Source organism: Bolinopsis microptera, chromosome 8 (assembly GCF_026151205.1).
Source record: "Bolinopsis microptera isolate Bmic1 chromosome 8, MBARI_Bmic_1.0, whole genome shotgun sequence".
NCBI lineage: Eukaryota > Metazoa > Ctenophora > Tentaculata > Lobata > Bolinopsidae > Bolinopsis > Bolinopsis microptera.
The window spans coordinates 9662206-9689829 of NC_087079.1; the positions used below are offsets into that span (position 1 = coordinate 9662206).

General features: G+C 39.6%; 5 protein-coding genes across 7 annotated transcripts in view; 1 reads left to right on the top strand and 4 right to left on the bottom strand.

The window, feature by feature from the left end:
• The window catches only part of LOC134819580 (uncharacterized), a 776807-nt gene that overhangs the window by 700377 nt on the left and 48806 nt on the right, over positions 1-27624 (bottom strand). The gene's annotated exons all lie outside the window — the stretch shown is intronic.
• The window catches only part of LOC134819588 (PX domain-containing protein kinase-like protein), a 72077-nt gene that overhangs the window by 37287 nt on the left and 7166 nt on the right, over positions 1-27624 (top strand). For both annotated transcript variants that reach the window (XM_063829602.1, XM_063829603.1), the window contains exon 14: positions 8806-9015. In XM_063829602.1, coding sequence (XP_063685672.1) covers positions 8806-9015 — 210 coding nt within the window. The remainder of the gene's footprint in view (positions 1-8805; positions 9016-27624) is intronic.
• Positions 9133-25947, bottom strand: LOC134819791 (superkiller complex protein 2-like). The gene is made up of 21 exons (XM_063829933.1): positions 25484-25947; positions 25200-25322; positions 24966-25077; positions 24580-24740; positions 24219-24379; positions 23660-23819; positions 23212-23508; positions 22786-23092; positions 22341-22651; positions 22000-22125; positions 21639-21761; positions 21359-21504; positions 14510-14583; positions 14166-14326; positions 13221-13334; positions 12942-13087; positions 12624-12772; positions 12332-12444; positions 12070-12221; positions 10714-10809; positions 9133-10099 (listed from the first exon to the last, which is right to left on the bottom strand). Exons 1-21 carry the CDS (start codon positions 25871-25873, stop codon positions 9952-9954), a joined length of 3570 nt encoding a protein of 1189 aa, XP_063686003.1. The 5' UTR covers positions 25874-25947; the 3' UTR covers positions 9133-9951.
• On the bottom strand, positions 15408-18651 carry LOC134819583 (uncharacterized). Its single transcript, XM_063829594.1, has 10 exons — positions 18433-18651; positions 18167-18344; positions 17879-18053; positions 17473-17771; positions 17033-17372; positions 16747-16937; positions 16413-16644; positions 16172-16289; positions 15963-16067; positions 15408-15853 (listed from the first exon to the last, which is right to left on the bottom strand). Exons 1-10 carry the CDS (start codon positions 18618-18620, stop codon positions 15499-15501), a joined length of 2181 nt encoding a protein of 726 aa, XP_063685664.1. The 5' UTR covers positions 18621-18651; the 3' UTR covers positions 15408-15498.
• LOC134819604 (uncharacterized) lies at positions 18761-20359 on the bottom strand. The gene is made up of 7 exons (XM_063829621.1): positions 20289-20359; positions 20097-20186; positions 19930-20007; positions 19586-19777; positions 19368-19447; positions 19097-19283; positions 18761-18946 (listed from the first exon to the last, which is right to left on the bottom strand). The coding sequence occupies exons 1-7, from the start codon at positions 20351-20353 to the stop codon at positions 18862-18864; spliced, it is 777 nt and encodes a 258-aa protein (XP_063685691.1). The 5' UTR covers positions 20354-20359; the 3' UTR covers positions 18761-18861.

Below are 27624 nucleotides of genomic sequence, written 5' to 3' on the forward strand. Positions count from 1 at the left end.
AGCTGAGAGAGCTCTAGAGGAACAGAAGAGAGTAGCAGAAGCTGAGAGAGTTCTAGAGGAACAGAACAGAGTAGCAGAAGCTGATAGAGTTCTAGAGGAACAGAACAGAGTAGCAGAAGCTGTGAAAGTTCTAGAGGAACAGAAGAGAGTAGCAGAAACTGATAGAGTTCTAGAGGAACAGAAGAGAGTAGCAGAAGCTGAGAGAGTTCTAGAGGAACAGAAGAGAGTAGCAGAGGTTGAGGGAGTTCTAGAGGAACAGAAGAGAGTAGCAGAAGCTGAGAGAGTTCTAGAGGAACAGAAGAGAGTAGCAGAAGCTGAGAGAGTTCTAGAGGAACAGAACAGAGTAGCAGAAGCTGAGAGAGTTCTAGAGGAACAGAAGAGAGTAGCAGAGGTTGAGACAATTCTAGAGGAGCAGAAGAGATTTGCAGAAGCTGAGCGAGTTCTAGAGGAACAGAAGAGAGTAGCAGAGGCTGAGACAATTCTAGAGGAGCAGAACAACGCAGCTGAGGAAATGCATAGACTACAAGAGGAAAGGAATCTTACGTTGGAACAGCAGATTGCTGATGGCAGCCAATCATGTCAGTATTCAATAGTAAACATACATCGGAAACCAGTTACAAGATCTAGGATTGTAAACATTAAGAAAGAGTACATTGAAGTAGAGGCCGCTCTGGAAGACGTGGAACAACCGGGTGAAAAAGTGGATCCTTCAAGATCGACTAAATCCCCAAAATCAAAGAAGATGGCTGAAGTTAAGAGAGAAATTCTAGAAAAAGATGTGAAGGAGTTAACAGGATCCAGACAATCAGCTCGAAGCAACACGAAGACCAAAAATAAAGCGAAGAAACAGAAAAATGTCCGTATTAATGTTCGAGAAGAACAAACTTCTTTGCATAATAACTTGAGAACGCTGGACGAAGCTCTAGAGCTGGCAACCACAGTGTCTTCGAATGAGATAGATGTTGTCATCCTTCTTCCGGATGGTGTTGAGAGTGATACGGAAATGATCGATGACAATGATGGTGACAATCTCCCCTTGTCGGCGGTAAAAGATACTGCTGGAACCTATGAGCTACATTTTGTAGGAGAAGAGTCAGATAATGAATTGGACACAGAACAATTGACGAACCCTGCCCCTATTACACGAAGTTAATAATAAGTATCCAGACATAGTCGCTTTTCGATCAGAAGTTCAAAATATTGTCGAAGACACATCAACAGATACATCTGAGAAGATCAATAAACTTTTAGGACTCTGCCCGAAGATTAATAACTCGTGTAAGTGGGTTGCCGACTCTGCTCAAGCTCCAAATCTTTCACCTCGCCAATCATATAGTGAGAAGGTTATTGCTAATAGATCAAAACTGATCCAAGATTTCGGTGGTTTGCTACCTCATGAAATTTTCGAGAAACTTGTAGATGACCCCGAAAACAGTTTGTTAACCCAAATTATCACAGAGTCGGAGCGTTATGCTCATAGCCGATTTGGCGATTTAACCTTCAAGACAAACAAAGATGAAATTAAAACGTTTATCGGGGTTTTGCTTTTGTCGGGCTATCACAAGTTACCTCAAGCACACCTCTATTGGGATTCAAATGTTGATACTAATGTGAGTGTGGTTACTGATGCCATATCAAGGAACCGATATAATTTGCTGAAGAAGTACATTCATTGCGTGGACAATCGAGATGTGGACACCACAGATAAGTATTGGAAGGTAAGACCTCTCTACGATATCATGAATCAAAGTCTGGCTAAGTTCAAGAACCTTGATAATACGTTTAGTATTGACGAGCAGATGGTCCCTTACACCGGGATGAAAAGCGCTAAACAACGCATGAAGGATAAGAGTATCCGATTTGGCTATAAAAACTTTTGGCTGGTTGGCTCATCGGGATTCCCGTACCACTGCCTCCCTTACTGTGGTAAGAAAGGAATTGGCGGAGATCCCGGAAAGAACCTCACCAGTCGGGTTACCTTACAACTGGCCATGGAGATTCTTGAACCCAAAGAAAGTAACGTCTTTTATGACAATTGGTTTGCCAGCTATAAGCTGTTGGCCATATTCTCTGCCATGGAGCTTGGAGCATCTTGTACTATTCAAAGTCAGAGAACAAATAGCTGCCCCACCAAGACTGATTCTGCACTTAAGAAAGAAGGGCGTGGGAGCTTTTCAAAGGGAATTGACGAGTTTACAGGGGTGACCATTGTAAAATGGCATGACAATAGCGTCGTGAATGTTGGTTCCAACATCTTTACTGTTAATCCTATCACAGATGTGGAACGGTACAGTCAAGCAGAAAAGAAGAAGATTCAAATCAAACGGCCATCTCTTGTCAAGGAGTATAACAAGGGAATGGGTAACGTTGATGTGTTTGATGGCCATGTTGCTAGCTACAGAATCTCTCTAAGGGGAAAAAAGTGGTGGTGGCCACACCTAATAAATACGCTTGATTGCCTGAAAGCTGCATCATATTCTTTGTATGAGATATGTCATTCGAATGAAAAGACGAAACTGACATATCTGAACTTCATTCGACGAATAACAATAGCCTACCTGAAGAAGAGATTGCAGCCCCCATCATCGCTATGCCAAAGAGTTGCAGTGTGGAAGGGTGACAACAGAGTTACCCCAGAGGTCCGCCTGGAGAGTAGAACTAACACTCACTGGCCAGTAAAAACAAAGCAGAGACGATGTGCTTTGAATGGCTGCAAAGGTCGCAGCAACTATAAGTGCGAAGTGTGTGACGTTGCACTTTGTGTGCTTTGTTTTAAGCCTTATCATCAGTTAGAGTAAAAAGCACAAAACCTGACAATTTTAGTAAAATTGATAGTTAACTGGTAAATGGAATTGTGATAGTAGTTTATAAGTATAGCTGTTCCCACCATCATGATTTATTCAGTGTACCACTTAAATTTTGTATGGTATTGTTTAAATTTTATTCAGCCATTCTGACAAAGGCTTTTAGTTTTATTATCTGACCCTGAGTTTCTATTTAATTAACTAATGTACCTCCAAAAGTACACTATTCATTAAACCCGTACTTTTAAAAGTACATTATTTATTAAACCCGTACTTTTAAAAGTACATCATTCAAATATGATGTACTTTTAAAAGTACGATACAATTTTCCAAAAAAGTAAGCTCCAACAATGACCTTTTAAAAGTACGGGTCGAAAAAGCTATTAAAAATATAAATTTTTTCAAAATTATTATTGCATCGTCGGAGTTGGTGTCTTAGTGCTTCGGAAACAAAATTTCGTCAAAAAATTCGAACGTTTAGAGTTGTTGGTATTATATGGGTTAAATCGTACATCTAAATGTAATCTTGTAACAAAGATAAAGTTGTTATAGTCACACACAGAGATAGGAATAACGGTCACGTACTGTACGATAAAAATTAATAATATCCATTAGCTATAGCCGGAAGAAAGTCTAGTATATCCAGGCCTTGTAAAATGGGGTGAGTTTCCGGTAATGACATCAAAACAGGGTAATAATATATCAAATATTGAGGTAGATTGTAACAAAGAAACTTGTCTGTTTAAATAAATAAACAAAGGGTAATTTAACATTGAGTGGAGATAAATTGAACCTCCTTTTGAACGATCCAGAGTGCACCGAGACCCCGAAATAATTAGCAGTATTATGAAAGAGCTGAGCTCAATATTTGCTCCTGAATGCTCTGAACTAAGCGTGCCGAGAATTTTCTGAAACAATACGAGTAAGGGACCGATCTGATAGCCGGGGCAGGAAACAATGGTGAGATGTTGGTAACTACAGGAAACATGCCCGGACAAAGGAAGTGAGCTATTATAGCTCGCCAGGACAATGATATTACATCGTGGGGTGTGCACGTGGGCACTAGGGTTGCCACGTGATGTCATGATTGAGTGCTATGATTGGTCGGTTCTGGTCCACGTGGGCCGGTGCAGACTCGGTCAGGTGAGTTCGAGTCTTCATAATGGATAAACACTTCTCGACCACCAACATCAGCTCCGACGATAATGAGCATTTGTATCACCAGGGTGTCCTGGCGACCACGTGACCCCTGATTGAGGGTTCTGGTTGGTCGTTGCTGGATCACCTGAGTTGTTTTCTCGTGTTTGATTGGCCAAGCACGCTTTACGGAAGGCGGAACAATTTTATTGGGGCACTGAGCATCCTAGTGACAATCACGTGGAGACAATTAGCGGGCTCTTAAGAGGCCGTGTACCACAAAGGTAACGGTCCTTGTCCCCTAATTATCATAAACAAGGCATTACAGCGTTATTGTGAAATATCATAATGTTCCCTAGCCGAGTCTCTCTCTTTATGCCTCAAAACAGAATGATTTCATTTGGCGTTATATAGGGAGGTCAGTGATTGGTGGTACTGGAAATGATACGAGATATTTTTAGATAATCCCGGACAAAGAGTTGACATGTTGTTCATTTAACAAACCAGATAATGAGTTTGCTGACGAAGGGTGAACTTTTCAATCATAGGAAATGAAGGTTGTGGGAAGATCCAGGTCACAGGGAACATATTGCTATTTAAGTTCAATTTGCGAGAAAGGCAAGTTCCCAGAGCCAACTGTAAAGCTGTAATCCAACTCCGGGCTTGTTCTTTGAGAGAAACGGATACTTAAATACCACCGTGACAGGATACAATTTTAAACTCTTATGCTCACAAGGAAGGTTCGCATTCACATTGGTAGGAGGAACCTCGGCTTTAATAAGGTGTTTACGTTTTATATAATTGTAGCCACCTGTGAAATACACGTCAAGGGAACCTTTATTTCCGAGTAAAAGTTCCCAGACTTTGTTTAATACGAGCCACTTTGATCCAATAACCTTCTTAGACGCGCTTCCAAGTGGCACTTAAATGTTTGGACCAGCGCATCAGCTGGTAATATCTAAAAGAAATGTTCGACCAACTAAGTAAAGCAACCACTTCCAATTTCTGCTGTGGGACAGAGCTGCTTTTATAGGGACAAAATGAGCTGATATCAATATCCGGGATATATTTTATCGTCTAGACATTACGAAGAACGGAGATTTATTTCCTTGTTGCAAAAATCAAACTTTATTGGCTTATAATCCGTTATAATGTCTTATATAACAGTTCATAGTTAGTTTTAATAGAATGATCAATCGATCGTGAAAGTACCTTGATTTCAGTCCATTGTTAAGTACATCCAAAAGTCAAACCACTTAATCAACTTAGCATGACCTTTAGAAATCGATGATATAAATTGATTGGGGGTATTTATTTCGACAATGAAGCCCATTAAAATCTAAAGATCTAATATCATTACCGATCAGTACAGATGATGGTCGCCGTGCCATTATCCAAACGAAAAGAAAAGTTAATGTTAATGAGTTCTGCCTGTAGTGAATGCAACGATATTGACCATATCACACATTTCACGCCTTAGGGCCACGACAAGCCCTGACTTTCTGAACAATTAGAGCCAGTGTTATAGAGAATCCGTAGAAATACTACTTTCCATCACTCGATATCTTAATGTGAACACGAAAATATCCTTCATGGCATATTTTCAATGTGGATAAAGGTGTTACGTCAATCGTGGAATATTGCTCACGATTGACGATCATATTAAGAGGCTGGCAACTGCTGGATTGTCAAATTACGCGATACAAAGTTCGTTCAAATTTCCAACACCTTTTGCTGGTTTCAACAATAATAAAGACATCATATCGCTTCGACAATCGACTTTTGACCGGACGTGTCCATAACAAACTGAATTCAATCAACTCGTTAACAATTCCAGAGATTTGACAAGCCTTTGAGCCTGCAAATGCGGGATCAAGCAAAACCCAGACACGGAACCCATCCAAAGCCTATATACTATCGGGAATTCCCCAGCCATTACGTAACCCGCAGTCACATGACCGTGACCGCGCGATCCTACTGGCCAACAAATCACACGTGACCGTGATAGCACGTCCTGATTGGATGACAGTGCGGTGCGCAAATATCCGGCGAATACAGGACCGTAAAATTGGTATTTCCTAGTGAGACGGGGACAGGGTACCAGGCACAACCAGGAGATAGAGGTAACAGCAACCCAGACGTGAACACAAACCCAGACACTTGTCGGGGTTTAAAACTCCGGCTTAGTCAACACTTGTAACTATCATCCCCTGACGTAGTCTCCTTCTAATCTATTCTAGGAAACTTGCTGCAAGTTAGTGAGATCATGGGAACAAGGGATCGGAACAGTGTGTCATGCAGTCTTCTTAGACCTCTTTTTTAATCAAGCCTAGCCGGAAAGCCTCTAGGTTCTATCTCGTCACCTGTTGACGTAGACGTGTACCCAGACAAATGGAGTTGATTGTTCAAGTATAAATATCAACGGGAAAATGCTCCTGAAATTGAGTTTTAGCCGCCGGTGAGTACCTCTGAAAAACGATGAGAGCTTGCTCCTTGCATTAGATACTGAGTAGTGACTAGTGAGCTGATCATGTGGCCTGTGGGTAAAATATATGGTGCTGTCTACTAAATTGTTAATGTTATCTTGTTGTGGGAAAAGGATATGGTCCACTGTCTACGCCTCTACATATTATATTGCAACAATCACACAAACAATATTAAGCACTCAGTACCCTCTGATAATATTCAGATTTGTGCGGGGCTACAATATGCAATAGCAAATCTAATCGGGAGCGCGTGCCCGGGACCACACCCGAGAGAGGGGGCACAACAATGAGTAGCAGCAAGGAACAGCAGCAAAAGAACCTGAGGCAACGACAGTATGTGCTGACCACCGTTGTCTTGGCAACCAACAATGATTCTCGGAGACTTCTAACACTTCCTGGTGCGGCTTACGGAAATGCCCGTATCGTATATCACTGTCTCCTTGGCGCTCAGCGCTGGCTTCCTATTGGCTGGCGTCAGCAGACAACGGCGCTCATTGGCCCATGTGACCGCGCGGCTCTGTGCTCTCGTATTAGCCACCTGATACAGCAGCTCGAACATTAAATACACTCCACTCGGTGTCAGCAGGAAACCAATAGGACAGGAAGCGGGACGTCACGTGGTCACACTTAATGCCCAGTAATGGTACAAATTACCGCCATGTGTTGTCCGGGTAATGAGCACGTGGGCTGCCCGGCAACGCACGTGTTCCAGGTAAAGGAAGTCACGTGGGACGGCAGGAAACCACGTGACTCACCAGGGAGAAAGAACGGTGTGCACAGTACATATAGTGTAATTATAACACTTGTATACCAGCCGTTCGCTCCTGCTCGACGCATTTCGGGATTAATCAGCCCAGGGCTCAATGCACGGATCTCTGCAGTGGGCTAAACGAGTCGGTAATCACGAATACGTGTGCCTAATAACTGCCTTACACCACCTGGGCCTGGTTGCTACAGCTGCCCGGTTTCCGTGATCTTCCGAGGTAACTCTGGTTTAAAGTATTTAGGAGGAGGAGATATTAGTTTCCGGGTTCTTAGCATTTCTTTTGTTGAGTTTTTATTACCTGCTGACAAAAACATTCCATGCTTACCTGCTCTTCATAGATACCTAAAAATAAGATGCCAGGAATAGGTTACTGCGATCTAGAGGATATCTAGAGGATATGCGTATCCGGATATAAGTAGTGAGAGCCAAGAGGTTGGATAACTTTTGATCGGTATTTGGTACGGTAAATCATCACAATTCCATTTTGGTAATATAAGGTATTTTCAACTTTACGTTCAAACAATCGAAATTTTAAATCGGATAAGATTAGTAACTTGAGATTTAGATAAAATCACGTGGTCAACTCGAAATCACTGATAACAAGTCGGAATTTGATCTTTACTTTTACTTTCGTCTCGTAGTCAGCTCATCACCAGACATAAAATTAACACCACCAATTCCACATAATGTTTTCAAGGAGGGAGAGGCAGCACGCAAGTGTTAATGACCTTACTAGAGTTACTCCTCCGAATACATAAAACCTTGTTGTAAGACGTCTTGACGCGGCGCTGGCAAAGTTCCAGCTGCTCGCTGGCTGCAGTCTAACAAACCTCAAGTTAACAGCTTTTGGGATGTTTAAAACAGACATTTGCATTTTACTGAACCATCTGTAGTATACTTTACCCGGATTTGAACCGGAAGTGAAACTAGAAGTAGATAAAAGCGATCACGTAGACAATAGACATTACATGAGTCACTTCAAACGTATTCGGTTAATTAAACTGATGGTTGTCAGTGGTTTTGCGAGCAATTTCGCAACCTTTTTAGCAACGCCCAGCAATGATGTATGGTAAACTTATGAAATATAAAAACACATGATCTTACTTGCACGGATAACACAAGGATATGAGATTTAAATAACACAAGGGTATAAGATTTGAGAGAAATTTTCGAAATTGTTTTATACCCAGGGTCTCACGGGAACGCACCTGGGCAACAAAGGATATTAATTAAACTTGTGCGAGATTTTATTACTAATAGAAATCAGAAAATCATGGAAGTGGTACAAATACTTCCACACTGAAATGACCATGATTTATCTGACGTGATTATAATATAATCACGTCAGATAAATCATGGCCTATAAATATAATTTATAATATATATTTGAGTGTAGCGCGAATACCAGAAAACTAGGTCGAATCATTAGTTTTTAATTAGGACTTGTCAAATCGTCATCAATAACAATTTAAAAGTCGCATTACGTGATGTGCATTGCTACGAGGTTTAATTTTGTTAAAGTACTCTCACAACAAAGATATAAATTATCAAGAGGCCCAGTATGACATAGTAATAAACCGCGTAGCTTGTGTTAAAAAATCCTCAATTTCAGGTAAATCAGCTGAGACAGAAGACGAAAGCACTTCAGCGTAGCATGACAGACGAAAAGAAGAAGAGAAGGAAGCGGCCCACGCGGGAGAATTCTATGAACAAGGATAGAAACCAAGTCACAGCGGCACCACCGCCAGCCGCCCCAAATGCACCAACTGCCCCGGCGGCGCCGCCTGCTCCGACTGCACCCAAAGCACCACCAGCCCCGGCCGTGAGTTGTTCTTTTTATTTTTTCGTCGTCCTAGTTAGATTTTTTTTTCGAGGACCTAGTTAGATTATTCAGTATGCTGGACAAGTAAAAATTAGCATATAACCATATACATAAAACAAATTAAATCATACAAAGTACAAACATTTGGTAAAAACTGGTAAATATTTGTCTGAATAAATATGGCAATATGGTCCTAAGTGAGTAAGTGATAGTCACGCACAAATAAATTAAAACCTTAATTCGAATCTAATTAATTTGACTGCCACCACAACCCTTTTAAAACTGTAACAATTTGTAAAAATACAAACAAAATCTTTAACGAAAGAAAACAGCATTCCTTGCTTGACGATGCTATACAAATAACAAGTAACACCGTTTTAAATTGAGCAGCAATTAATTACAGTCTATATCATTTGACATGTAGCACGGCTACTGAAACGCGCACATAACCGGAAATCAAGGAACACAGCTTCCGGTTCGTGTAATCGTATTACACAATCACAGTTACACGGCCTTGTCATTATTCGGCCGAGGATTCGGCCTCACTTCTGCACATCAACAACAGGAAGCGGCAGTGTTTTATCTCCGAGAGAATATGTCGTCATGTTGAAAATATCTAGAAGGTTCTGTAGACGGTGAAACTGACAGCCGTCTCAGATAACGCAGACAGAAACAGGAAATATTGCTACATTCTCTGACGTGTCTTATCAAATCTGCGTCAAAGAAATTACAAGATCAATAAATGAAAATCATGGTCCGTTATAAATCAGCTGTCCGTTATATTATATCAACTGTTGTGTCCAGCTGCATATGTTCTTAATTGAGGCTGTCAAGACGACAATATCAGTCCAAATTCAAAAATCCCTGCAGAATGGTTGTATTCCTCATCTGTTACCACTGAGACAACAGTTTGTGAAATGTGACTACAGTCTGTGACTACTGCACGTATAAACTAGCAGCGAACACAATATCTCGTTTAATAGTAAGAGATGCTCGCTCCATCTTTGACTCGAAGTCCACGTCCCCTACGATCCTAGCCACGTCCTTAATGCACCGCAAAACCTCGTCTAGTCTTGTTATACACCTGGGATTGGAACTGTTTAATATCTTGGCTCTCAGATTAAACAAAAAGTAGTGCTAAGGTAGTGCTAGATATTTTGCGAAACATTTCGTTCTCTATCGCTATGACAGTGATAAGGGGATATCACGACAGTTCAAGTGTCGCTACATTCTGGAGATATGAGCTTGCTCAGCAAGTTGGAACACATTCTCATGAAACATAAAAGATCCACGGCTTATTCGCCAGTATCCGAATATTGGCTACAATGTTTCAAGCATTAATTAATAGTGTTTGTAATTGTTATGACACGGCTGTTCGTGTCGTGACGCAGACAAGGCCCTACTCAAGGAGCTATTTCGATGACCCCCTTATCTCAACATCTACAGGCAACCAAAATGTTTCATTTAACAACTTGTCAGACATCATAATCACCGCTATATTTTCCGTTGACAACTTACTGATTTCCAATTTATGATAAATGATAACTTCGTGTTAAATTCCGAAAGATTACGTCACTTACAACCATAGAGTGGTAGAATTGTGACAAACTAAACTTGGAAATTATGGCTACCATAAAGTTTCACAACTGTTTGTGACAAATGATTATTAAATTATAAGTGAAAGTGAAATTCCCTTACCTGACGATAGTGCCTTCGTCCACGTCAGTGTACTGCATGATAGCTTGGAACTCTTCTCCTTTAGCCCACCTGTACACCACTTCCACTAGCCCGAACCTGTTGAAGAGTAGCTTGTCACGTGGTATTGTGACGTCACGTTACGTGTACGTATTGACGATATATGACATGTCACGTGGCCTAGTGGTCACGTAATGATATCATGACGTCACGTTGTGTTATGAAAGCGTCACATAAGCTTATATCTGACAAAAAGTACTTAGTAAAGTATGCATGATTGGAAGATTATCGTTTTCTTCTTTTAATAGGTGAAAGATGAGTTAAAATCGTCATCCTACGTCATTCACAGACACTCACTTCAAGTTAAAATAACAACGTTTGAGTAGAAATTTCCGAAATTAAGTTAGAACACTTAAGTAAGCTTTAAACGGCAGGTTTCATACTGCGATAACGTCATACTTTATAAATCATGAGGTCATGGTAAGTATAGTTTGTTTATCAAGTTGAAGCAACAATATTCTGTGATGATTCCAGGGATAATATCCGGTAGTAGAGACTAGGTAGGACAAGTGAAACTACTGTTTAGGATAGACCTAGGATAGACCACTTGTTCTACCTAGTCTCTACTACCGGATATTATCCCTGGAATCATTATCTTATCATGAGACTGATAAACAGCGAACCTCTCCAGGATCTCAATATTCTGTGAGTTGCAAAGAAATTGTAGGACAATGAATCACTATCCATCCCTTTCACGAGAATTATTACTGCCACAAAATTAATTGAAGTTGACAACAGCTAATTATATGTGAACGTATAAGTAACAATGAAATGTGTGTTCTAGGCGTCGCTGAGACGGCATGATGCTATGCGACTAATAACAGTCGTAACAAAATTTTGAAATAGCTAGCTAGCTGTAGATATGCGCCTGTTTCCACTCTTACAACTCAGAAAGTGCATTAATATGATAATTTCAACTTTACAATCCTAAAGGCAACTTTAACTGTGCTCAGCTATACTTGTTAAATAAGCTCCATTTTAATAGTTTCAACAATATCTAATCTTGTGTGAGTTTTTGACTTTTAATAGAAAATACTTATTATATATATTTTTGAGTAAACATTGGCTGGTACTTCGGGCCGGTCCCCAACAAAAAAAGAGAATTTTCTCTAGCCGAAAGTGATATCATCCAATTCCTCAGAAATGATGTCAACTCTTGTTGGGGGAAGTGTCATCGATACCTTTACTATTCATTTTTGGGGATTTCTCGTATAAATATCCAACATTTTGAGGGAAATGGCAATGATCTCTTCAATGTTTTGTGGCAGACAGCAAGTAAGTAAAGTCACGGAAACATACCTGAATTGCTCCTCAAAGTCCGCGTCATTCGGTCTCAGTTTCTCAGCGACCTCAGCTTCAACTATCTTGTGAGCCAAAGTTAGGAACTGTTTCTTAGCTGCTTCTAGTTCCGGGGTCAGATCAGGATCACTGCACCTCTTCTGTTGGAATACCTGGCCATCGGGGCTTTAACAACTTTTCATTGATTATTTTGAGAAATTCGCAAATTAAATTCGTGTTAGTTAGCATTCGTTATTCTAAGATACAATGAAAAATAACTAACCATGCAAGACAGGATGGCAACTATAGCCTCAATTTCAAGGTCTTTGAAGAAGTTATCGAATACCAGCTCTGTGATAACCAGTTCCGAGGTGCTCATTGCACAGGCTGCTTTCCCTGCAATGTGGTTCTATTATGAAGGATTAATGGTGGGAGAGGCCAGCCGCTTTTTCAATATATATCTTCATATTGATGGCATTTAATTTAATTGGTTCACAGTTAAAACCAGTAGATGTAGGACGTTTTTCGAAGATAAGAGGAGTCCGCAATCCGTATGTTTAACTTCTGAAGCAAACCTTTGAGTTTAAGTTGGTCCTCGTTGCCCAGATACCGGAGTCTCTTTAAGACTCGGACTCGCAATTCAAACTCAGGCATAAACTGAAGAGACTGGTAGGATAGAGAGTACGCTATACGCTCTAACTCCCTCTTTATCCACATCATCTCGCTGTAATAGTGACACTTGTTATTTGAAATTTGAACACATGTCTATAATCAGACTTCTCCTTCTGAGAGCAATATTTGATGAAGCTACTTACTTTGAAATCACACAAAGGGGGTGATAGCCGAGGGGGCGAGGAGGGGGGGTGGGTGTTGGGAAGCTATTTCTTTATTACCTGGTCTGTTTAAAGTGAGCATCAAACGTGTTACATTTAGAGCAGGAATAGTTAGCCATAGCACTGCGTTGCTTCATTATGTTACCCAACAAATCAACTCCGTCCATATCTTTCACTTCATAGTTCAGTTCCGTTGGTTTCTTGTTCTGGAAGATTATTGGTCAAGCTAAGAGTTACGGGCAATACAACACAATATTAGTAAAAACCTATTCGAAATTTCTAAAAGCTGTTCCATGCAATGTTTTACACTGAAAACTGTACAGTTATCTTATGACTTACATAGCCGTGCATCATCTCCCTCGCTAGAGCGTCAATAGGAGTCCTGTCCCAGTTCCTCGGATTGAACCTCATATGTTGCAGGTTCCTCTTGATTGCTTCCATATCTGTAGTTACCTGTTGCAACACACGTTTTAAATCTCCTTATTTAGAATAACTATCTACTCAATCTTGAGGTTTTTTTGGGGGGGGGGGGGGGGGGGCCAACCATATTAAAGTATATTAAAATGTAGGATTTTTCCCGATTTTGACCCGGGGATATACTTCAATATACCTACAATATACTGTAATATATCCCTATCTCCTTGGAGGCCTACGTCAAAAATTGTTGCCCAAAATAAGCTTGAAATGCAATTCTTAATCGATTCCAAAAAGTTCTTGAAAAAATATTGAAAACTGATGGAGTTATTTCAATTTTAATGAAGTCATTTTGGCTAGTATTCCGAACCGAGATATTATGTGCAATTTTCCCAATTTTGTTCATGGAGGTCTTTTTACTTAGTATCCACTATATTCAACAAACACTGAGTTATATCTTTCACATAGAGTTAGTCTCATTAAAAAATATTGAAATTTTATCGAATTTGGGCAAAAGCGAATTTGGGTAAAAGCGTATGCCCAAATATGGGCATATTTTTTAAAGCTCATAGCTCAGCCAATTTTTGACCAATCTGGATGGAAATTTATGTACTAGTCCTAAAACAGGCTTATCTTGCGAATCTGAGTGAAAAATATAGTTCATCATGTAAATCTTAACGAAGAATATAAATCTTCTAATTGTAGGTATATTAAAGTATATTAAAATGTAGGATTTTTTCCGATTTTGACCCGGGGATATACTTTAATATACTTTAATATGGTTGCCCCCCCCCCCCCCCCCCCCCCCCCCTTTTCACGTTTTTGCATCAATTTTCACGTTCTGAGGAATTAAAAACCCCTTTTACCCACCTTTTGCACAAGAACACATGACAAGTCCAGTAGAGACACATTACACACGGTGAAATCAGGATCATCTTGGGAGTCAGGTTTAATAGCGTCACCAACTGATCGGTTGTTTACTCCGGGTGATACTTGCAGTGCTATCACTGTCCTCTCCCACGACTCTTTAGCTGCAGGGTTAGGGGTTTTAATTGGGGAAACAGACTTGGAAATCTGCTTGACTCCTAACAAAACCAACCTTTTCTGAGAACGAGTTAGTCCGGATTTTGATGCAGTATTCCAAGTCAAATAATTGGTTGTTGAAACTTATGCTGATGAGAATAAAATAAATAAAAAATATCCCGTTTGCTCACTTGAACTGAGATCCAATCCACTACTGTACCCGGTGGAATGAAGTACTATCACTTTTAGTTCCCTGATATCCTTCCTGAGTAGTAATTAAGTGTTAAATGTAAGGTTACCTCACTTTAACAGGTAAGCATCAAGGCTTGTTGCACTTTCTAGGCGCTAGAAAACAGGGTCGTTCACAGGTCCGTATATAGCCGATTTTGCAGATTTAAGTTAGGGAAAAACCAGCGGACCTAGCGGCAATATCGGATAGCTAGTGGAAAATAACGGATGTCCTACGGAAGCTAGCGGATGCCTAGCGGACATCTAACGCGCGCAATTTTGCCGCGCAGCGTTATTACCTAGCGGAAGACAGCGGATAGCTAGCGGAAGTTAGCGGGATCTAGCGGTGTACCATTTTAGTTAATAATCGGTCTGCAATCCATTTAGCTCAGCTGCAACCATTAGACCTCAAATTTATTCATGTTATGCATAGAATGATTAAACCGCACATGATGTACATTTATACAAAAATATGTTACGTAATGTTGTCGATTAATCAACTTTTGAGTTATTTCATAAACAGTGTCATGCGGAGAAGCTGAACTACACTGGTTTGTCACCACCAGTGTTGCAGTATTGTACAGGTTACGAAACGACCTCAATGCATGTTATAATTCCATGATGCTGTATATTAATATATGGTATTATAATGTAGCGTATTGGTACGTCATCAATTAGATTACAGCTCACGATACGTACGTACGTGCGCGTCTATTCTGTTGCGCAACAAACTGAAATATCTTTCTTTTCATATTAGAGGTTTATCGCGTCAGACAACTAACACTGCGTGGGACTGTGACTCATATAGCGTTACACATATTTTAGACTGTCATTTAATGCGATATAATTCTAGTTCGTTTATGAGTGCATTGCTTTATGTAATTACTGTCGGAGTTGCTGTTTGAGTTTTGGGTAGGGTGACAAGTAAAACAAGTGATTGGATAGCTCCTACCTAAACTATTCTTGGGTTAGTACTGGAGGTGGTTTTTTTTACTTTTTTTGCTATTGTATCCGACCTCAGTCTTATAATGCTATCGGATGTGACCTTGGTCACGGCTCTTAATATACTGTCCTTATCTGAGGACTTATTAAAAAATCGCTGCCTCACTGCTTTCACCAGTTTGTGGGAGGCCTCGCCACCTTGTTCTGACCCGATTCCCATCGACCAACCCAACTTTCGTAATTGGGGAATCACGTGGTCTTCAAGCATGTGGATCTTTGGCGGAACAGTCTTGAAGTATTTCCGATATTCTATTAGGAAACCGGCAATTTCCTTGTCCAGCTCATCGATTGCCTCCTTCGTTAACCTGAATTTGGTGAAGTTAAGACTGATTAAGTGGGTATATTCGATAGCTTACATTTGCAGTACTTTAACTTTGAATAATAATGCATAGATATCGTAGATATAGTAAATACCTATTCGTGTTTCCTAAGTTAGTCATTAGTGGACCGTAGATTTTCATCAGTGAGATGACATCTGCTATCTCTTTCTTGAGTAGCTTCTGTTCGTCATGCTCAAAGCTGTAGTTGTAACTTTATTATAAACTGAGTATTGGATACTTTAGTATTAATAATTTGAATGGAAATGTGGACGAAATGTGTACGATTAAACTTTATGTACTCACATTTCTAAAGCCAAAATTTCAATCCACAGCGGAACAAGCTTGTGGTATCGTGTAACGAGGTTGTGAGCGTCGTTACCGTTCAATGTGCTCCCTCCAAAGTGAGCTTGTGGTGAACAGCCTGATTTAAGGTAATAAGTGTTAAGTTACTTGAATTATGATCGTTACAATTCACATAAAATTGGTGACTTATTTAATACTGAAATTAATGCATTATAATATGAATACAAGTGTACTTAGTGACCTATTTTCGAGCAGGCTTTCTCGTATCTGTACTGATAAGGACCACACGTTACCTCCTCAGGATCAAGTGTACCAGACCTACATGCTTCAACAGATTTGGAGAAGTCTGTGTCTGGCAAAACAGTTATTCCTTGAAAGGAGGAACCGCTGGCCATGCTTTGGACAACTGCCAAGTCTACCTTTTGACATATCCTCATACCGTTCTTGTAGATGTCCTGACCTACTCTCAGATTCTGAAACAACAGTGTTATTTAGTACCTCATGGGATAGTTAATCGAGAAAAAATCTTGTTTTAGATATAGGTTAAATTGTTTGATTTATCAATTAATACTTACTATGTGGACGATGGGGACCAGTATCCAATCCAGGATTGGGGCATCGTTGTCATTGTTCAACGCATTGTTCAGTTTTGGTTCGTCGATCACGTTGAAGAACTCCCGTTGAGTTTTCCTATTTAAACCAGTTTTCTGTCGGTTTAATGCGTACAGCTGCTTGGTTCCACCGTAGCATCGTTCCGGTCTAAATCCTGTAATTGGATAGTAGTCAGAGGGTGAATTGAGATATGGAGAATGTTCGTGGAAACTGATTTAAATAGGAATGAGATGATTTCAAGTTTCTAACCTCTCCGGGATAGAGGTATCTGGCAGTCAGCCGTGTTTATCCTACAAAAAGGGCAAGCGTGTATGCCTGGTGATACAGGCATACCCAATATTTGCCATATTTGCTTCGTGTCTCCACAAAGCCACAAACGAATTTTGTGCTCCTCGTGTTTGTATGTGTAGACATCTAACTCCTTGTTCAAGAATGCCATCAGTTGTCCTATATTAAACTCTTTGTCAGGACACTCTGAATAAACTAGCAGCAAATGCTTATAATCAGAATTTGCCAGTTTCTGATTTATAACATTTACCGAGATCTTGGTATTAATAGAATCGGCATCTATAAATACTTTCACCCATATCTGAAATAAATAGCACTGTTATAATGACATTTGGAGCTCCACATTATGTTTAAATTAATTGATTTACAACATTGAGCAGCTGCATCAAATTATGGCATACCTTGCCGTCGGTGAACATTTGCGGCTGCAGAAGTTGGTAAAGTTCCAGTTTACTCATAACTGTCTTTACCAACGACTGCAGACTAGTGTAGACAACTGGTGTGTCTGCTCTTAGTACACGATCCCCAGCCTTTTTATCTGATTTGCAGTTGGAGTTTGCCCTGAACTCCATAGGCACTTGTACAACCTCGTATTGTACCTCGTTGAGAGCTTCGAAGCATCTTACACTCTTCTCCGATGCGAATTTCTGGTTCTTCAAACGTTGACGGAGCACACGCATTTTATGCTCCGTTATATTCGCTGTGATTAAACATTTACATACATGGTATGAGTCAATTTGAAGACAATACTTGGAAATGAGACGAATTAGTATACTATTAATATTTCAATATATGAATCGTATTTACCAGCATTCATAAATTCGATTGTGTCTCCGGAGTCCATCCTTGGTCGCTTGTTTATGTTGGAGGACTCCGCAACATATTCTTTAGTCTCTTTAGACTCCAACGTCTGGAAGGACGCAGTTTCTAGGCGTCCCACGATATCTTTCAGGTCCACGTTGAAATCTTTATGAGCGTTTACCTGAGATCGAGACAGTGAATTTCAGTTCAATTAATTTAAGTAAAATTTGTATTGGGATATTTGGTAGTCTAACAAAGCCAGATTTTAAGAAATCAATCAATCACTCAATCAACCTGCAGTGACGTTATCTTTCTGTGAGCGTGGTGAAGCTTCCTCCTAACTGCCTGGTCAGGGTTTTCAACAACCTTTGCAGGTATTTGCGTTCGTACGTAAGTCTGAGGCTTACCCCCGGTCTTAAATGTAAGCACATCCTTATCTACGGCATGGTGTTGTACCCTTTTCAGAATGTAGCTGAAAGGAAAGTATCATTTAATTATAATTCCTCTACACTGAAGGGAACACTAACTTATGCCAAATCTATAATAATATAACTGTGTACCTTGCAACTGTCCAGAATTTTTCATCCAGTTTACTCTCTATCGGGGTACTCAAGAACTCTCCTACCGTAACTCCCAATTCGTAGGAAAACTCCCCATATAGTTTAATATGGTTCTTTACAGTTTTCTTTGCTAAGCTATTTGCAGACTTGCAGCGGTTACAGGGACAAGGTTCCTTTTCTGTTTCCATGCTATTTGGAACGACACATCAATTTTAAATATTAGCTATTTCAGTACATTACACAATACATATTGCAAAGTCACTTTATATTTACAACAAAACAGATGTCACCACTATTTTCACTGCATGCATTAGAAAACTACAAGTACAAAATATGTAATATGTATATACATTAACAAACCAGATTTACATTTTACAAATACCATTACAAATGTGTATGTACAATAATGTTTATTCAAATAAACGTGCATCATATTTCATTACTAAATGATCTAACAGACTGTGTCCTTCTAAATTTGGCCACAGCCATGTTCAGCTCCTCTTCCTCCTCGTCGCTGAAAATATGTACTGTTAGAACAGTAATTGATTTATACAATGTGTTGAATGCTAAAAAATGATGCACTGATTGGATACTAGTTCTCATTACCATTGGATTTAACCATAAATGCTACTGTTATTTTGTAATGATGATTCATTCTACTTACTATAACATTCTGAGTCTCTCGTTGAGACAGTCCCGCTGCTCCTCCATCGCTTTAGCAGCGCTAATCCTATTAGTGAGTTTCCTCTTAAGGATTCTTTTGGCGTTCTGCTTTCGCCCACTCTCCTTTGCTGCTGTCCGCCTAACAATCTCGTCAAGTTGGAGACGAGTTATTGATCTTCCTTTTCTGTCTGTGAGGAGATCAATTGTCAGTTATCCATACTTGAAATTAATAAATTTGTAGAAAAATAACACTACAGCTTTTTATATCTTACCAGCGATGTATTTGTCCACCACATGAGGTAACACTGTGGTGTTCGTCGAGCCCACCGTCGCTAGGGCATTCGTCATATCGCTGAGAAATATCCCAGTCAACTCTTCAAAATTGTAATTTATTTGAAAGTTTGTTTGTGGTATGCAATACACGTTATAGTTTTTTTATAAATGAAGCCGAGTCTTACTTTTCATTGACAACCATGATAATGATAATTACCTCCAGATGAGTTTATCTGAATACGACACCTTCAGGGGGTTCGTTTTCACTCCCTTGAAGACAGATTTCCCATCAAGGAGTGTCTGGTAAGTATTCTTGACGCCACAGAAAAACATTTCAAAATCCACTGTGTGCGGAAATATCGGCACCTCAATGTCGATGATGGGTGCCAATTGTTCTGAGGTACCCACTCTGATAATATGAACATTCAACATGGTGAGAGCACACATCAGTTTGGAGACTTATAAATAGTTTTCATGTCTACGTACATACAATATAACGACTAATGAGAACTGTGTTATTTTAAGTTTGATTCTAGCAAATCCGTACAAATAAAAACTAACATTTCTTGTGGCGGCTGTGGTGTAGGAGTGGATGGGTTAGGTGATCGAGGGGGAGGCGTTGCGGATTCGTTCCGTACTCTGATGATATAAAAATGGTAACACTTATAGACAACAATTTGGCAACTTTTACAAAACTTTCAATTTACATCCACATAACATTTCCTCACCTCCTAAGATATTCAATGTACTCTTCCTGATCTGGCGGAGGAACTACTGTGGTCGGCGTCATTGTTCTTTTGTACTTCCTTTTAGACGGTCTAGAGGGAAAAATACAGTTCACTAATGAAGTATTAATGAACGGACTAATTTACTGATTTGATTATATGTTTTATCAGGAGTTTATGCTAAATTTTACTCACATCGATGTTTCAAGTGGTTCGTTATCTTCAATTTTTTTCATAAGCTCTTTCGTTATTTTATCCATGAAAGACATTCTAGATTGTAGAAAGTTACTAACAACTTATTTTATTCAAGCACAACGAAATTATTTCAAATTCTCTAAACTGGTACAAAAGTTTTAAAAGTTCTGCACATGCAACGCAGGGACTTATCCGACCAAGTTTTTGTAAACTATCACGTAGAGTGGGGAAATTAAAAAGCGGAATAAAAATCTAACTCTAAGTTAACGATAAACTGCTACAGAAATCAAAAGTTCGAACACCGAGTCTAGGAAATAGCTGTGAACCAAATAAACAGAATGGCACCTGTGCATGATGTGTTGTTTTTATACCGTTCTAGGATGCCTCCGCAAACTTTCGCTCCTTTGTTATGCACGTGTTAGTATCTAGGATGCCTCCGCAAACTTTTGCTCCTTTGTAATGCACGTGTTAGTATTATTTATTTATTTCTTTATTTATTGAGAGCTAGGCTCGCTGAGAGATTCTTTAGTTGTTTACTCCGCAATCATTTCTCGCGACGCGATATAAAATTCTTTTGCTTGACTTGCGCGGCTTACCCAAATATATTAGTATTCAAAACTTGATACAATAAATAGGCTTTAAAGCTAAAATAGTTGTTGAATTAATTTTTTGATATTGCATTTTGTAGAAGAATTAAACAATGTTTTTTTTCCCCTGAATTTATGAGTATTGTAAAATATATGTTTAAAATGAACACCGCTATTCGCCGCTAGTTTGCGCGCGTCGTCCGCTTTACTCCGCTAGCCATCCGCTAGGTAAAAATGCAGCATTTTAGCGCGTCTCCGCTAGGCGCACGCCATCTTCCGCTAGTCATCCGCTAGTTTCCGATATATATCCGCTATAATCCGATAGCTGACCGCTGGTTTTTCCCTAACTTAAATCAGGCAATACGGACCTGTGCGTTATAAAGGCTTAAAGGAAATGAATCATAATAATGAGAAAATGTAACAAAACGATGGAATCTAAGCTGTTCTGAGGAATGTATAGGTAATATAACTAGGGTAACTAACTTGTCATCAACATTCGGATTAACGATAGTAGCCAGATGAAAGGGAAACTTTGGAGTGCTGATGATTACAACCCTTCCCGGATGCAATGATTTACTCGCTTTTGCTGTGTTCAGTATACGGTGTTTGAAATCAGTCTCCAGTTCCATCTGAAAGGAAATGAGGCTTTAAAGATATAAAACTGCATCAGTCTTACGATGTTTTGATTTTCTGACTAGAGAAGCAGATTGTATATAAGAAGGCTTCTAGCTTTATGAATCAGCGATAAGTGTTAAGTTTTCACCATGATTATCCCGTCCATGTAATACTGCTCTATGTTTTTGCAGACTTGACAGGATACAGGCTTAAGTCCTTCTAACTTCTTTTCTAACCCCTTCCTGTCACGTTTATAGTCACGCGCCTTCACCTGATGTGATGTCAGTAATTTAGTTTAACTAAATTACTGTAATACACAAAAAAACGGAACTAAATTGTAAGACGCGAAGTTACAAAATTGATCATTGAAATACATTTGACAGTGAAACTTTGCACGTTAAACCGAACAGACGAAGTCATCGAATTTTAACGGTTCGAAATTACAATTCCACTCTCCTTAATTCCTCTCAAAATCACACAATATGTACTTCCTTATCAAACGCACTTACCTGCTCTTCGTATTCAGCGAAACTTCTTTTTAACAACTCTTCAACTTTCAGATCTTTACCCTTTAGAACACTCAGTATCATGTTGTATGTAGGTTTAAATTGCGAAGACAGATCTATCGCTTTGCCCTGAATAATCAAGATTTAGGTGTTATTTCTTTCCACCTGTGACTTATGTCGTAATTTTGGAGGTCTCCCAAAACTTATGCAACTGGGGAAAGTTTGAGATCCAAAAAGACGTAAAACTCGTGCGTGCGCGCGGCAATGTCAATATTACAAGCACCGCGTCTGACGCGAAATATTTAAGAAGACCCTTTTGCGAAACACACGTCAGAATGACTCACCTGAACCATGCTGATAAGATCTGAGTAGTCAGGCAATTTTCCTTTGCACAATATAATAACTGTCCCTGTCTCATCTTTACCACGCCTGCCTGCTCTTCCAGCCATCTGTATGTACTCGCTTGTTGTAAGCAATCTTTTGCAGTTGCCATCAAACTTTTCAGTAGCATCAAATACCACAGTACGGGTAGGCATATTGATACCCATAGCAAATGTCTCCGTTGCTAGCAACAGTTTTATCAGACCCTTTTCAAATAACATTTCAGTGACTTCTTTCATTAAGGGCAGCACGCCTGAGTGATGCACTGCTATACCTGTAAATATTACAGTGATCAACTGAAAGCGCTTTTGGGATGAAATAGCTCCTTTCTTAGCCTCTACCATCCAGTGGGGACAATGTGTGGGTTACATTTGGAAAGTCATAATAAATACCATACATTATACATACCTCTTATCATGAGCTCTTTAAGGAACACTATCTGTGGTAGGTCCCGATCAGTACCCTTCAATCTTCCCACACACTTTGTAATGAACTCTCTGATAAGCCCCTTTTCCTTGTTAATGGTCAGGTCCAACGCTGTCAAACCTTCTGCTAATTCATTGATTCTTGCTTTAGATAAGATGAAGATAACACAAGGAAGGAGGTTTTCTCGTTCCAGCATCCGCACAAAAGAGAGAATTGTGTTCCGTTCTGCTTGCTTGCCAGGCCGTTGGTTGCCGTCTTTCTTTGTCTTTTTACGTGCTGCCAGAGCTGACTGCAGAGAAAGGAACAATGTTTTCAATTTCCGGAAAGTTTATGTGGTACTAGATGATTTAAAGAATAATATTTAAGCTGCTTAACTTTAAATGGGAAATGTTTTAAATAATAAAATACCTTAGCCTTCTCAAACTCCGAAGTTTTAAAGTTCTTATCGTTAGCCGCAATAATCTTAAACAGTTCCTTGCTTGTCTTATCACTGTTCCCAGTGTAAAGATGATGCTCCAATGGTACTGGTCGACGTGGTGTCTTAACCACATACACCTGTTTACGTTTAGTGTTCCCGACCCACTCTGCGAAGTCTGTGACGTTAGCTACAGTTGCGGAAAGGAGGATCACTGACACGTGTTCTGGGAGCATGATCAGAACTTCTTCCCAGACTACTCCACGTTCTATATCGTTTATATAGTGCACCTGTCAGATTAAACTGTTAGATTATAAAGTGTTATCTGTTTGATGGTCTGTAATATTATGTAATTAGTATTTGACCTCGACATTAAAGGATTTCCCGACACAAAGTTACAATATAAGACTATAATAAAAATCTTAAAGCCCGAACATATACCTCATCGAATATGACCCACTCAAGGTCTCTTGTAATGTCAGAACCGTTATACAGCATTGATCTCAATATCTCGGTAGTCATGATAAGACACGATGCTTTGGTGTTTATCTGTATATCTCCCGTTAACAGGCCTACTTCTCCGAACTTCTCCTTAAAGTCCCTGTAGTATTAAAAGTTTAATTACCCTAATCACGCCACTCTTAGGTGGTAAAACTGATTATTTAAAATTGAAGGGACTAAGCCTTTAAGTGAGCACTGATAAAATCATAGAAGTATAAATCAAGAGGCTTGCATATAATAAACATATTGACACGGGTGCAGAGTTGAGTCTGTACGGAACCTAGTAGTTTCAGTTCCTTGTTTAACTTGCCGTACAGCAAGGACATCCACTACTTTAGCCCGGCGAGGCACATATCTCACTCTACAACTCCATGTTCTAAACCAGGGGTCTATTTATTCATACTTTAAGCACACCTCAAACTTTCTTTTGCTGAGAATATAAACTATGTATCATTTGTGATGTAGTATGCATTGCAACAGTATTTGAAGTGATCAGTACCTGAACTTCTGGTTGGAAAGAGCTTTGATAGGTGCTGTGTAGATCACCTTAGTCATGTGATGGTTGGACAGGGCGATAGCGTACTCAGCTACCACAGTTTTACCTGCTGAAGTGTGAGCCGCCACCATCACGTTATCGTGGGAGTGTAGCTTTAAAATAGCCTGGGATAAATGTTATTTTTATTAGCTTGTTGCAAGAGTTATTCCAAGCTTCTTGAAAGTTTTGTTCTGTGCAAGTTATATTTGAACGTTTAAAGCCAGAAGTCAGACCGTTATCTGAAAGTAATCACAGATTAATGCTGATTTCCAGGATCGAACTCCAACACTAATAGATTAGATTACACAGCATTATGTGTATCTACCTGTTTCTGGAAGGGGTCTAACTCGAAAGGGAACTGATAAGCGAGATTTCCAATCTGTGTGTAGAAGTCAGGTACCTCCGACTCAGCATCAAGCTCAATAGCCCACTGGAACTTGCCACCTGGTGCTCCTGATGTTTCATCCTCATCTGTATCACTGTCATCTGAAACATCACCTGTTTATAACCTTTAACACCACACATCATATAATACTGATTCTCAAAGCTTTCGTAGATACAATGATAGGGGGGAGCCAAGGGGTATTGAAGTAATTTTGGGGTATTTTGGGGAATGTCTTAGTGGAATGTGGAAATCCCCCATAATAGAGTCCCCCATTATACCCCTTTGCTTCCCCCAATGATAGCACATCCGAATAAATACCACAGTACTGATAATTAATCTGGCTACCTTCTGTAACTGATTTATGTTTCGTGCTGTCTTTCTTTCTGCTGATCTGGTTTTCTGCTCTAATATAGCTTCATCTAACTTCGTAATGAGCTCCTGAAGATTTAAAAAAACGTGTAAAGGTGTAACTATTTTATAATCTTCTCCATCCACCATTTAGCACTAAACAATAAATCAACTAAAAGTAAAACGGTTCCTGTTTATCATCTGTACCGTACCTGAATGTTCTTAGGTTCGTCTTCAATTGTAGCTAGATTGTCTTGTACAAACTCCATACCAGTCTCAAATCCAGGTGGAATTTTGAGGAGATTGTTCACGAAATCAACAGTTTCTTCAACGTCCTGAACATAGTAAAAGATTACCATTCGACGGGATGAACCGTATTATAAAATCATCGAATTATGTACCAATTATTTGAGCTTTAAAACTACTTGATCAGTCAATTAACTATGTGATTAAGATGTCAATTAGCTAAGATAACGATTAACAGCAAAGTACCCACCTCTTCCTCCTCCTCCTCACTGTCACTAAAACCCCCTGGCCAAAACGACCGCCCCATCGCGGACCCTTTAGCATCCCCACTCTCAGGTGCTGGGGCACGTGACACAAAACTGCGGACTGATTTATCTGTGTTTTCCTCGACATTCTTCAGTACCTCTTTGTGGTACAGAAAGTCGCCCGTGCGCTGATCACGTACACACTCCAATGTGAAGGGGTCATTGTGCGCAGGCGCGTTTAGCAAGGATGTGAAGTCAGGGGTGAACTTGCCGATGTAAGCGTCCCGTTTGAAGGAAGGGAGAGATTCTACATCTGTGGTGTGATGTGTAACTATGTCCTCCCAGTGTTGCAGTGAGAATAAAGGATTCCAACCATTCCCTGATTCTGACATCATACACGTTACACTACAATACCTACATTGGATTGAAATTAAATAAATTATATCTTTATAACAAAATCACATGAGTCATTCCAAGAAGTTTTAATTTAACATCAAATATATAGTAGTAGTAGTAAATCTTTCAAAGTACGAAATATCTCTTTAAAAGAGCATCCTAGGCACCTTATAGATATCAAAACGCATAAAAAAGAAAACAAAAACATCAACCATCTTCTAACTTCTTCCACTCCTCCCTATCTAAAGCTAAAAATCTAAGGTCTTCGAAATCAGTCAAATTCTTAAGTCTAATATCAAGATTTCTACTAGTCAAGTCTTTTCTAATAACATCTAATAAGTTTAAACATGGTCTACCCCGTCTCCCTTCCATAAAAATATCAGAATTTATAGCAAATAACATAGAGGTGTATGCTGGTGAGTCTTCCTGTCCTCTTAAGATATGTCCTAACATTCTCCATCGAAACTTAGAGACTCTCACAGACAAGGGAGTGACATAACAACGAGCATAGAGTGCCTCATTAGAAATAACCCCAGTAGGCCATCTGATGTTGAGGATTCTTCGGAGGTGTTTGCGATGAGCAATATCAAGTTCATTCAACGAAGCTAGTGGTGCAGCCCAGGAGTTGCAGTTGTAGAGTAGAATAGAGACTACTTGTGCCTCGTAGATTTTGATCTTCCTTTGGACTGAAATCTTGCTCTTCATCCAAACTTTCTGAAATTTACTAAAGGCAACATTACCAAGGAATATTCGATTCTTGATATCCTTAACAGTGCACATCAACGATCCTAAAGTTTTGTTAGAGCGCCACTCTTCATCACCTCTATACACTTTTCCAACGATCACCTTGCGTTTAACAGTGGGTTTAGGATCTGCTAAATAAAAATGGACAAATTCAGTCTTGGAAGAATTGATATGAAGGTCCCACTGCTGGAATATATCTTTAGCGATAGGAAGCATTTCTTTGAGTGGAGCAAGTTCAGTGTTATTAAAGTCAATATCATCAGAATATCCTGTTTCGAGTGGCATGAATTCTTCTGAGATAGGAGGATTAGGGATTGGATGATTCACTGGGTAAGGTGTTGATGATACTTGGGAGAGTACAGATCTGAGGTGAATAAGTGCAGCGGCTTCAACAACAGTAAATAGATTACCTGATAGTGCATCTCCTTGAAATGCTCCAGTTGTGCTTTGGAACTCAATTGATACAGTATTATTGACTTTTACTTTCAACACTGTGTTTGATAGTAGGAGCCGTACCATCCTAATTTCATCACTAGTACAGCCAGCATCTTCAAGAACATTGAGTACTGTTTCTCTGCTGATGGTGTCAAAGGCACTTGACATGTCTATACTCATTCTGTGGTAGCTCCAATGCTTTCTAAGTACCACTGAGGTTAGCATACGTTGAGACCAAATTATATCGCCACAACTTCTACCTCTCTTGTAAGCACTTTGTGTAGGACCGGTGTACTGATCTAGCTTGCCTTGGATACGTTTTAGGGTAATCATTGACAGTAATTTTCTGGAGCAGTTTGAGAGGGTGAGAGGTCTGATGTTTGCTGCTGGACCAAGTGGTTTCTTAGGCTTTTGGAGTGGAGTAATGTTGCCTTTTCCAATAGATGTTATGGTGGTGTTTGTTTCAAATGCGGTATTTATACAGTCTGCATATTTCTGAAATACACTTCTGTTTGCATACTTAATCAATTCACTTGGGATATCATCAGGCCCAGTGGCTCTACCATTCTTC

Bases quoted from the DNA above. Each gene is read 5' to 3' on its own strand.
- LOC134819604 (XM_063829621.1), bottom strand. From the start codon at position 20,353: ATGGATAAAATAACGAAAGAGCTTATGAAAAAAATTGAAGATAACGAA. The intron at 20,008-20,096 runs GTGAGGAAATGT...TTATATCATCAG, and splicing joins TACATTGAATATCTTAGGAG to AGTACGGAACGAATCCGCAA. The intron at 19,448-19,585 runs GTAATTATCATT...GATATTTCTCAG, and splicing joins TCAGATAAACTCATCTGGAG to CGATATGACGAATGCCCTAG.
- LOC134819583 (XM_063829594.1), bottom strand. From the start codon at position 18,620: ATGGAAACAGAAAAGGAACCTTGTCCCTGTAACCGCTGCAAGTCTGCA. The intron at 18,054-18,166 runs GTTGATTGAGTG...TCTCGATCTCAG, and splicing joins GAAAGATAACGTCACTGCAG to GTAAACGCTCATAAAGATTT. The intron at 15,854-15,962 runs GTATTTACTATA...CACCAAATTCAG, and splicing joins AACTTAGGAAACACGAATAG to GTTAACGAAGGAGGCAATCG.
- LOC134819791 (XM_063829933.1), bottom strand. From the start codon at position 25,873: ATGATGTCAGAATCAGGGAATGGTTGGAATCCTTTATTCTCACTGCAA. The intron at 21,505-21,638 runs GTGAAAACTTAA...ATTTCCTTTCAG, and splicing joins ACATGGACGGGATAATCATG to ATGGAACTGGAGACTGATTT. The intron at 10,100-10,713 runs GTAAGGGAATTT...TTCCAATCCCAG, and splicing joins GACGAAGGCACTATCGTCAG to GTGTATAACAAGACTAGACG.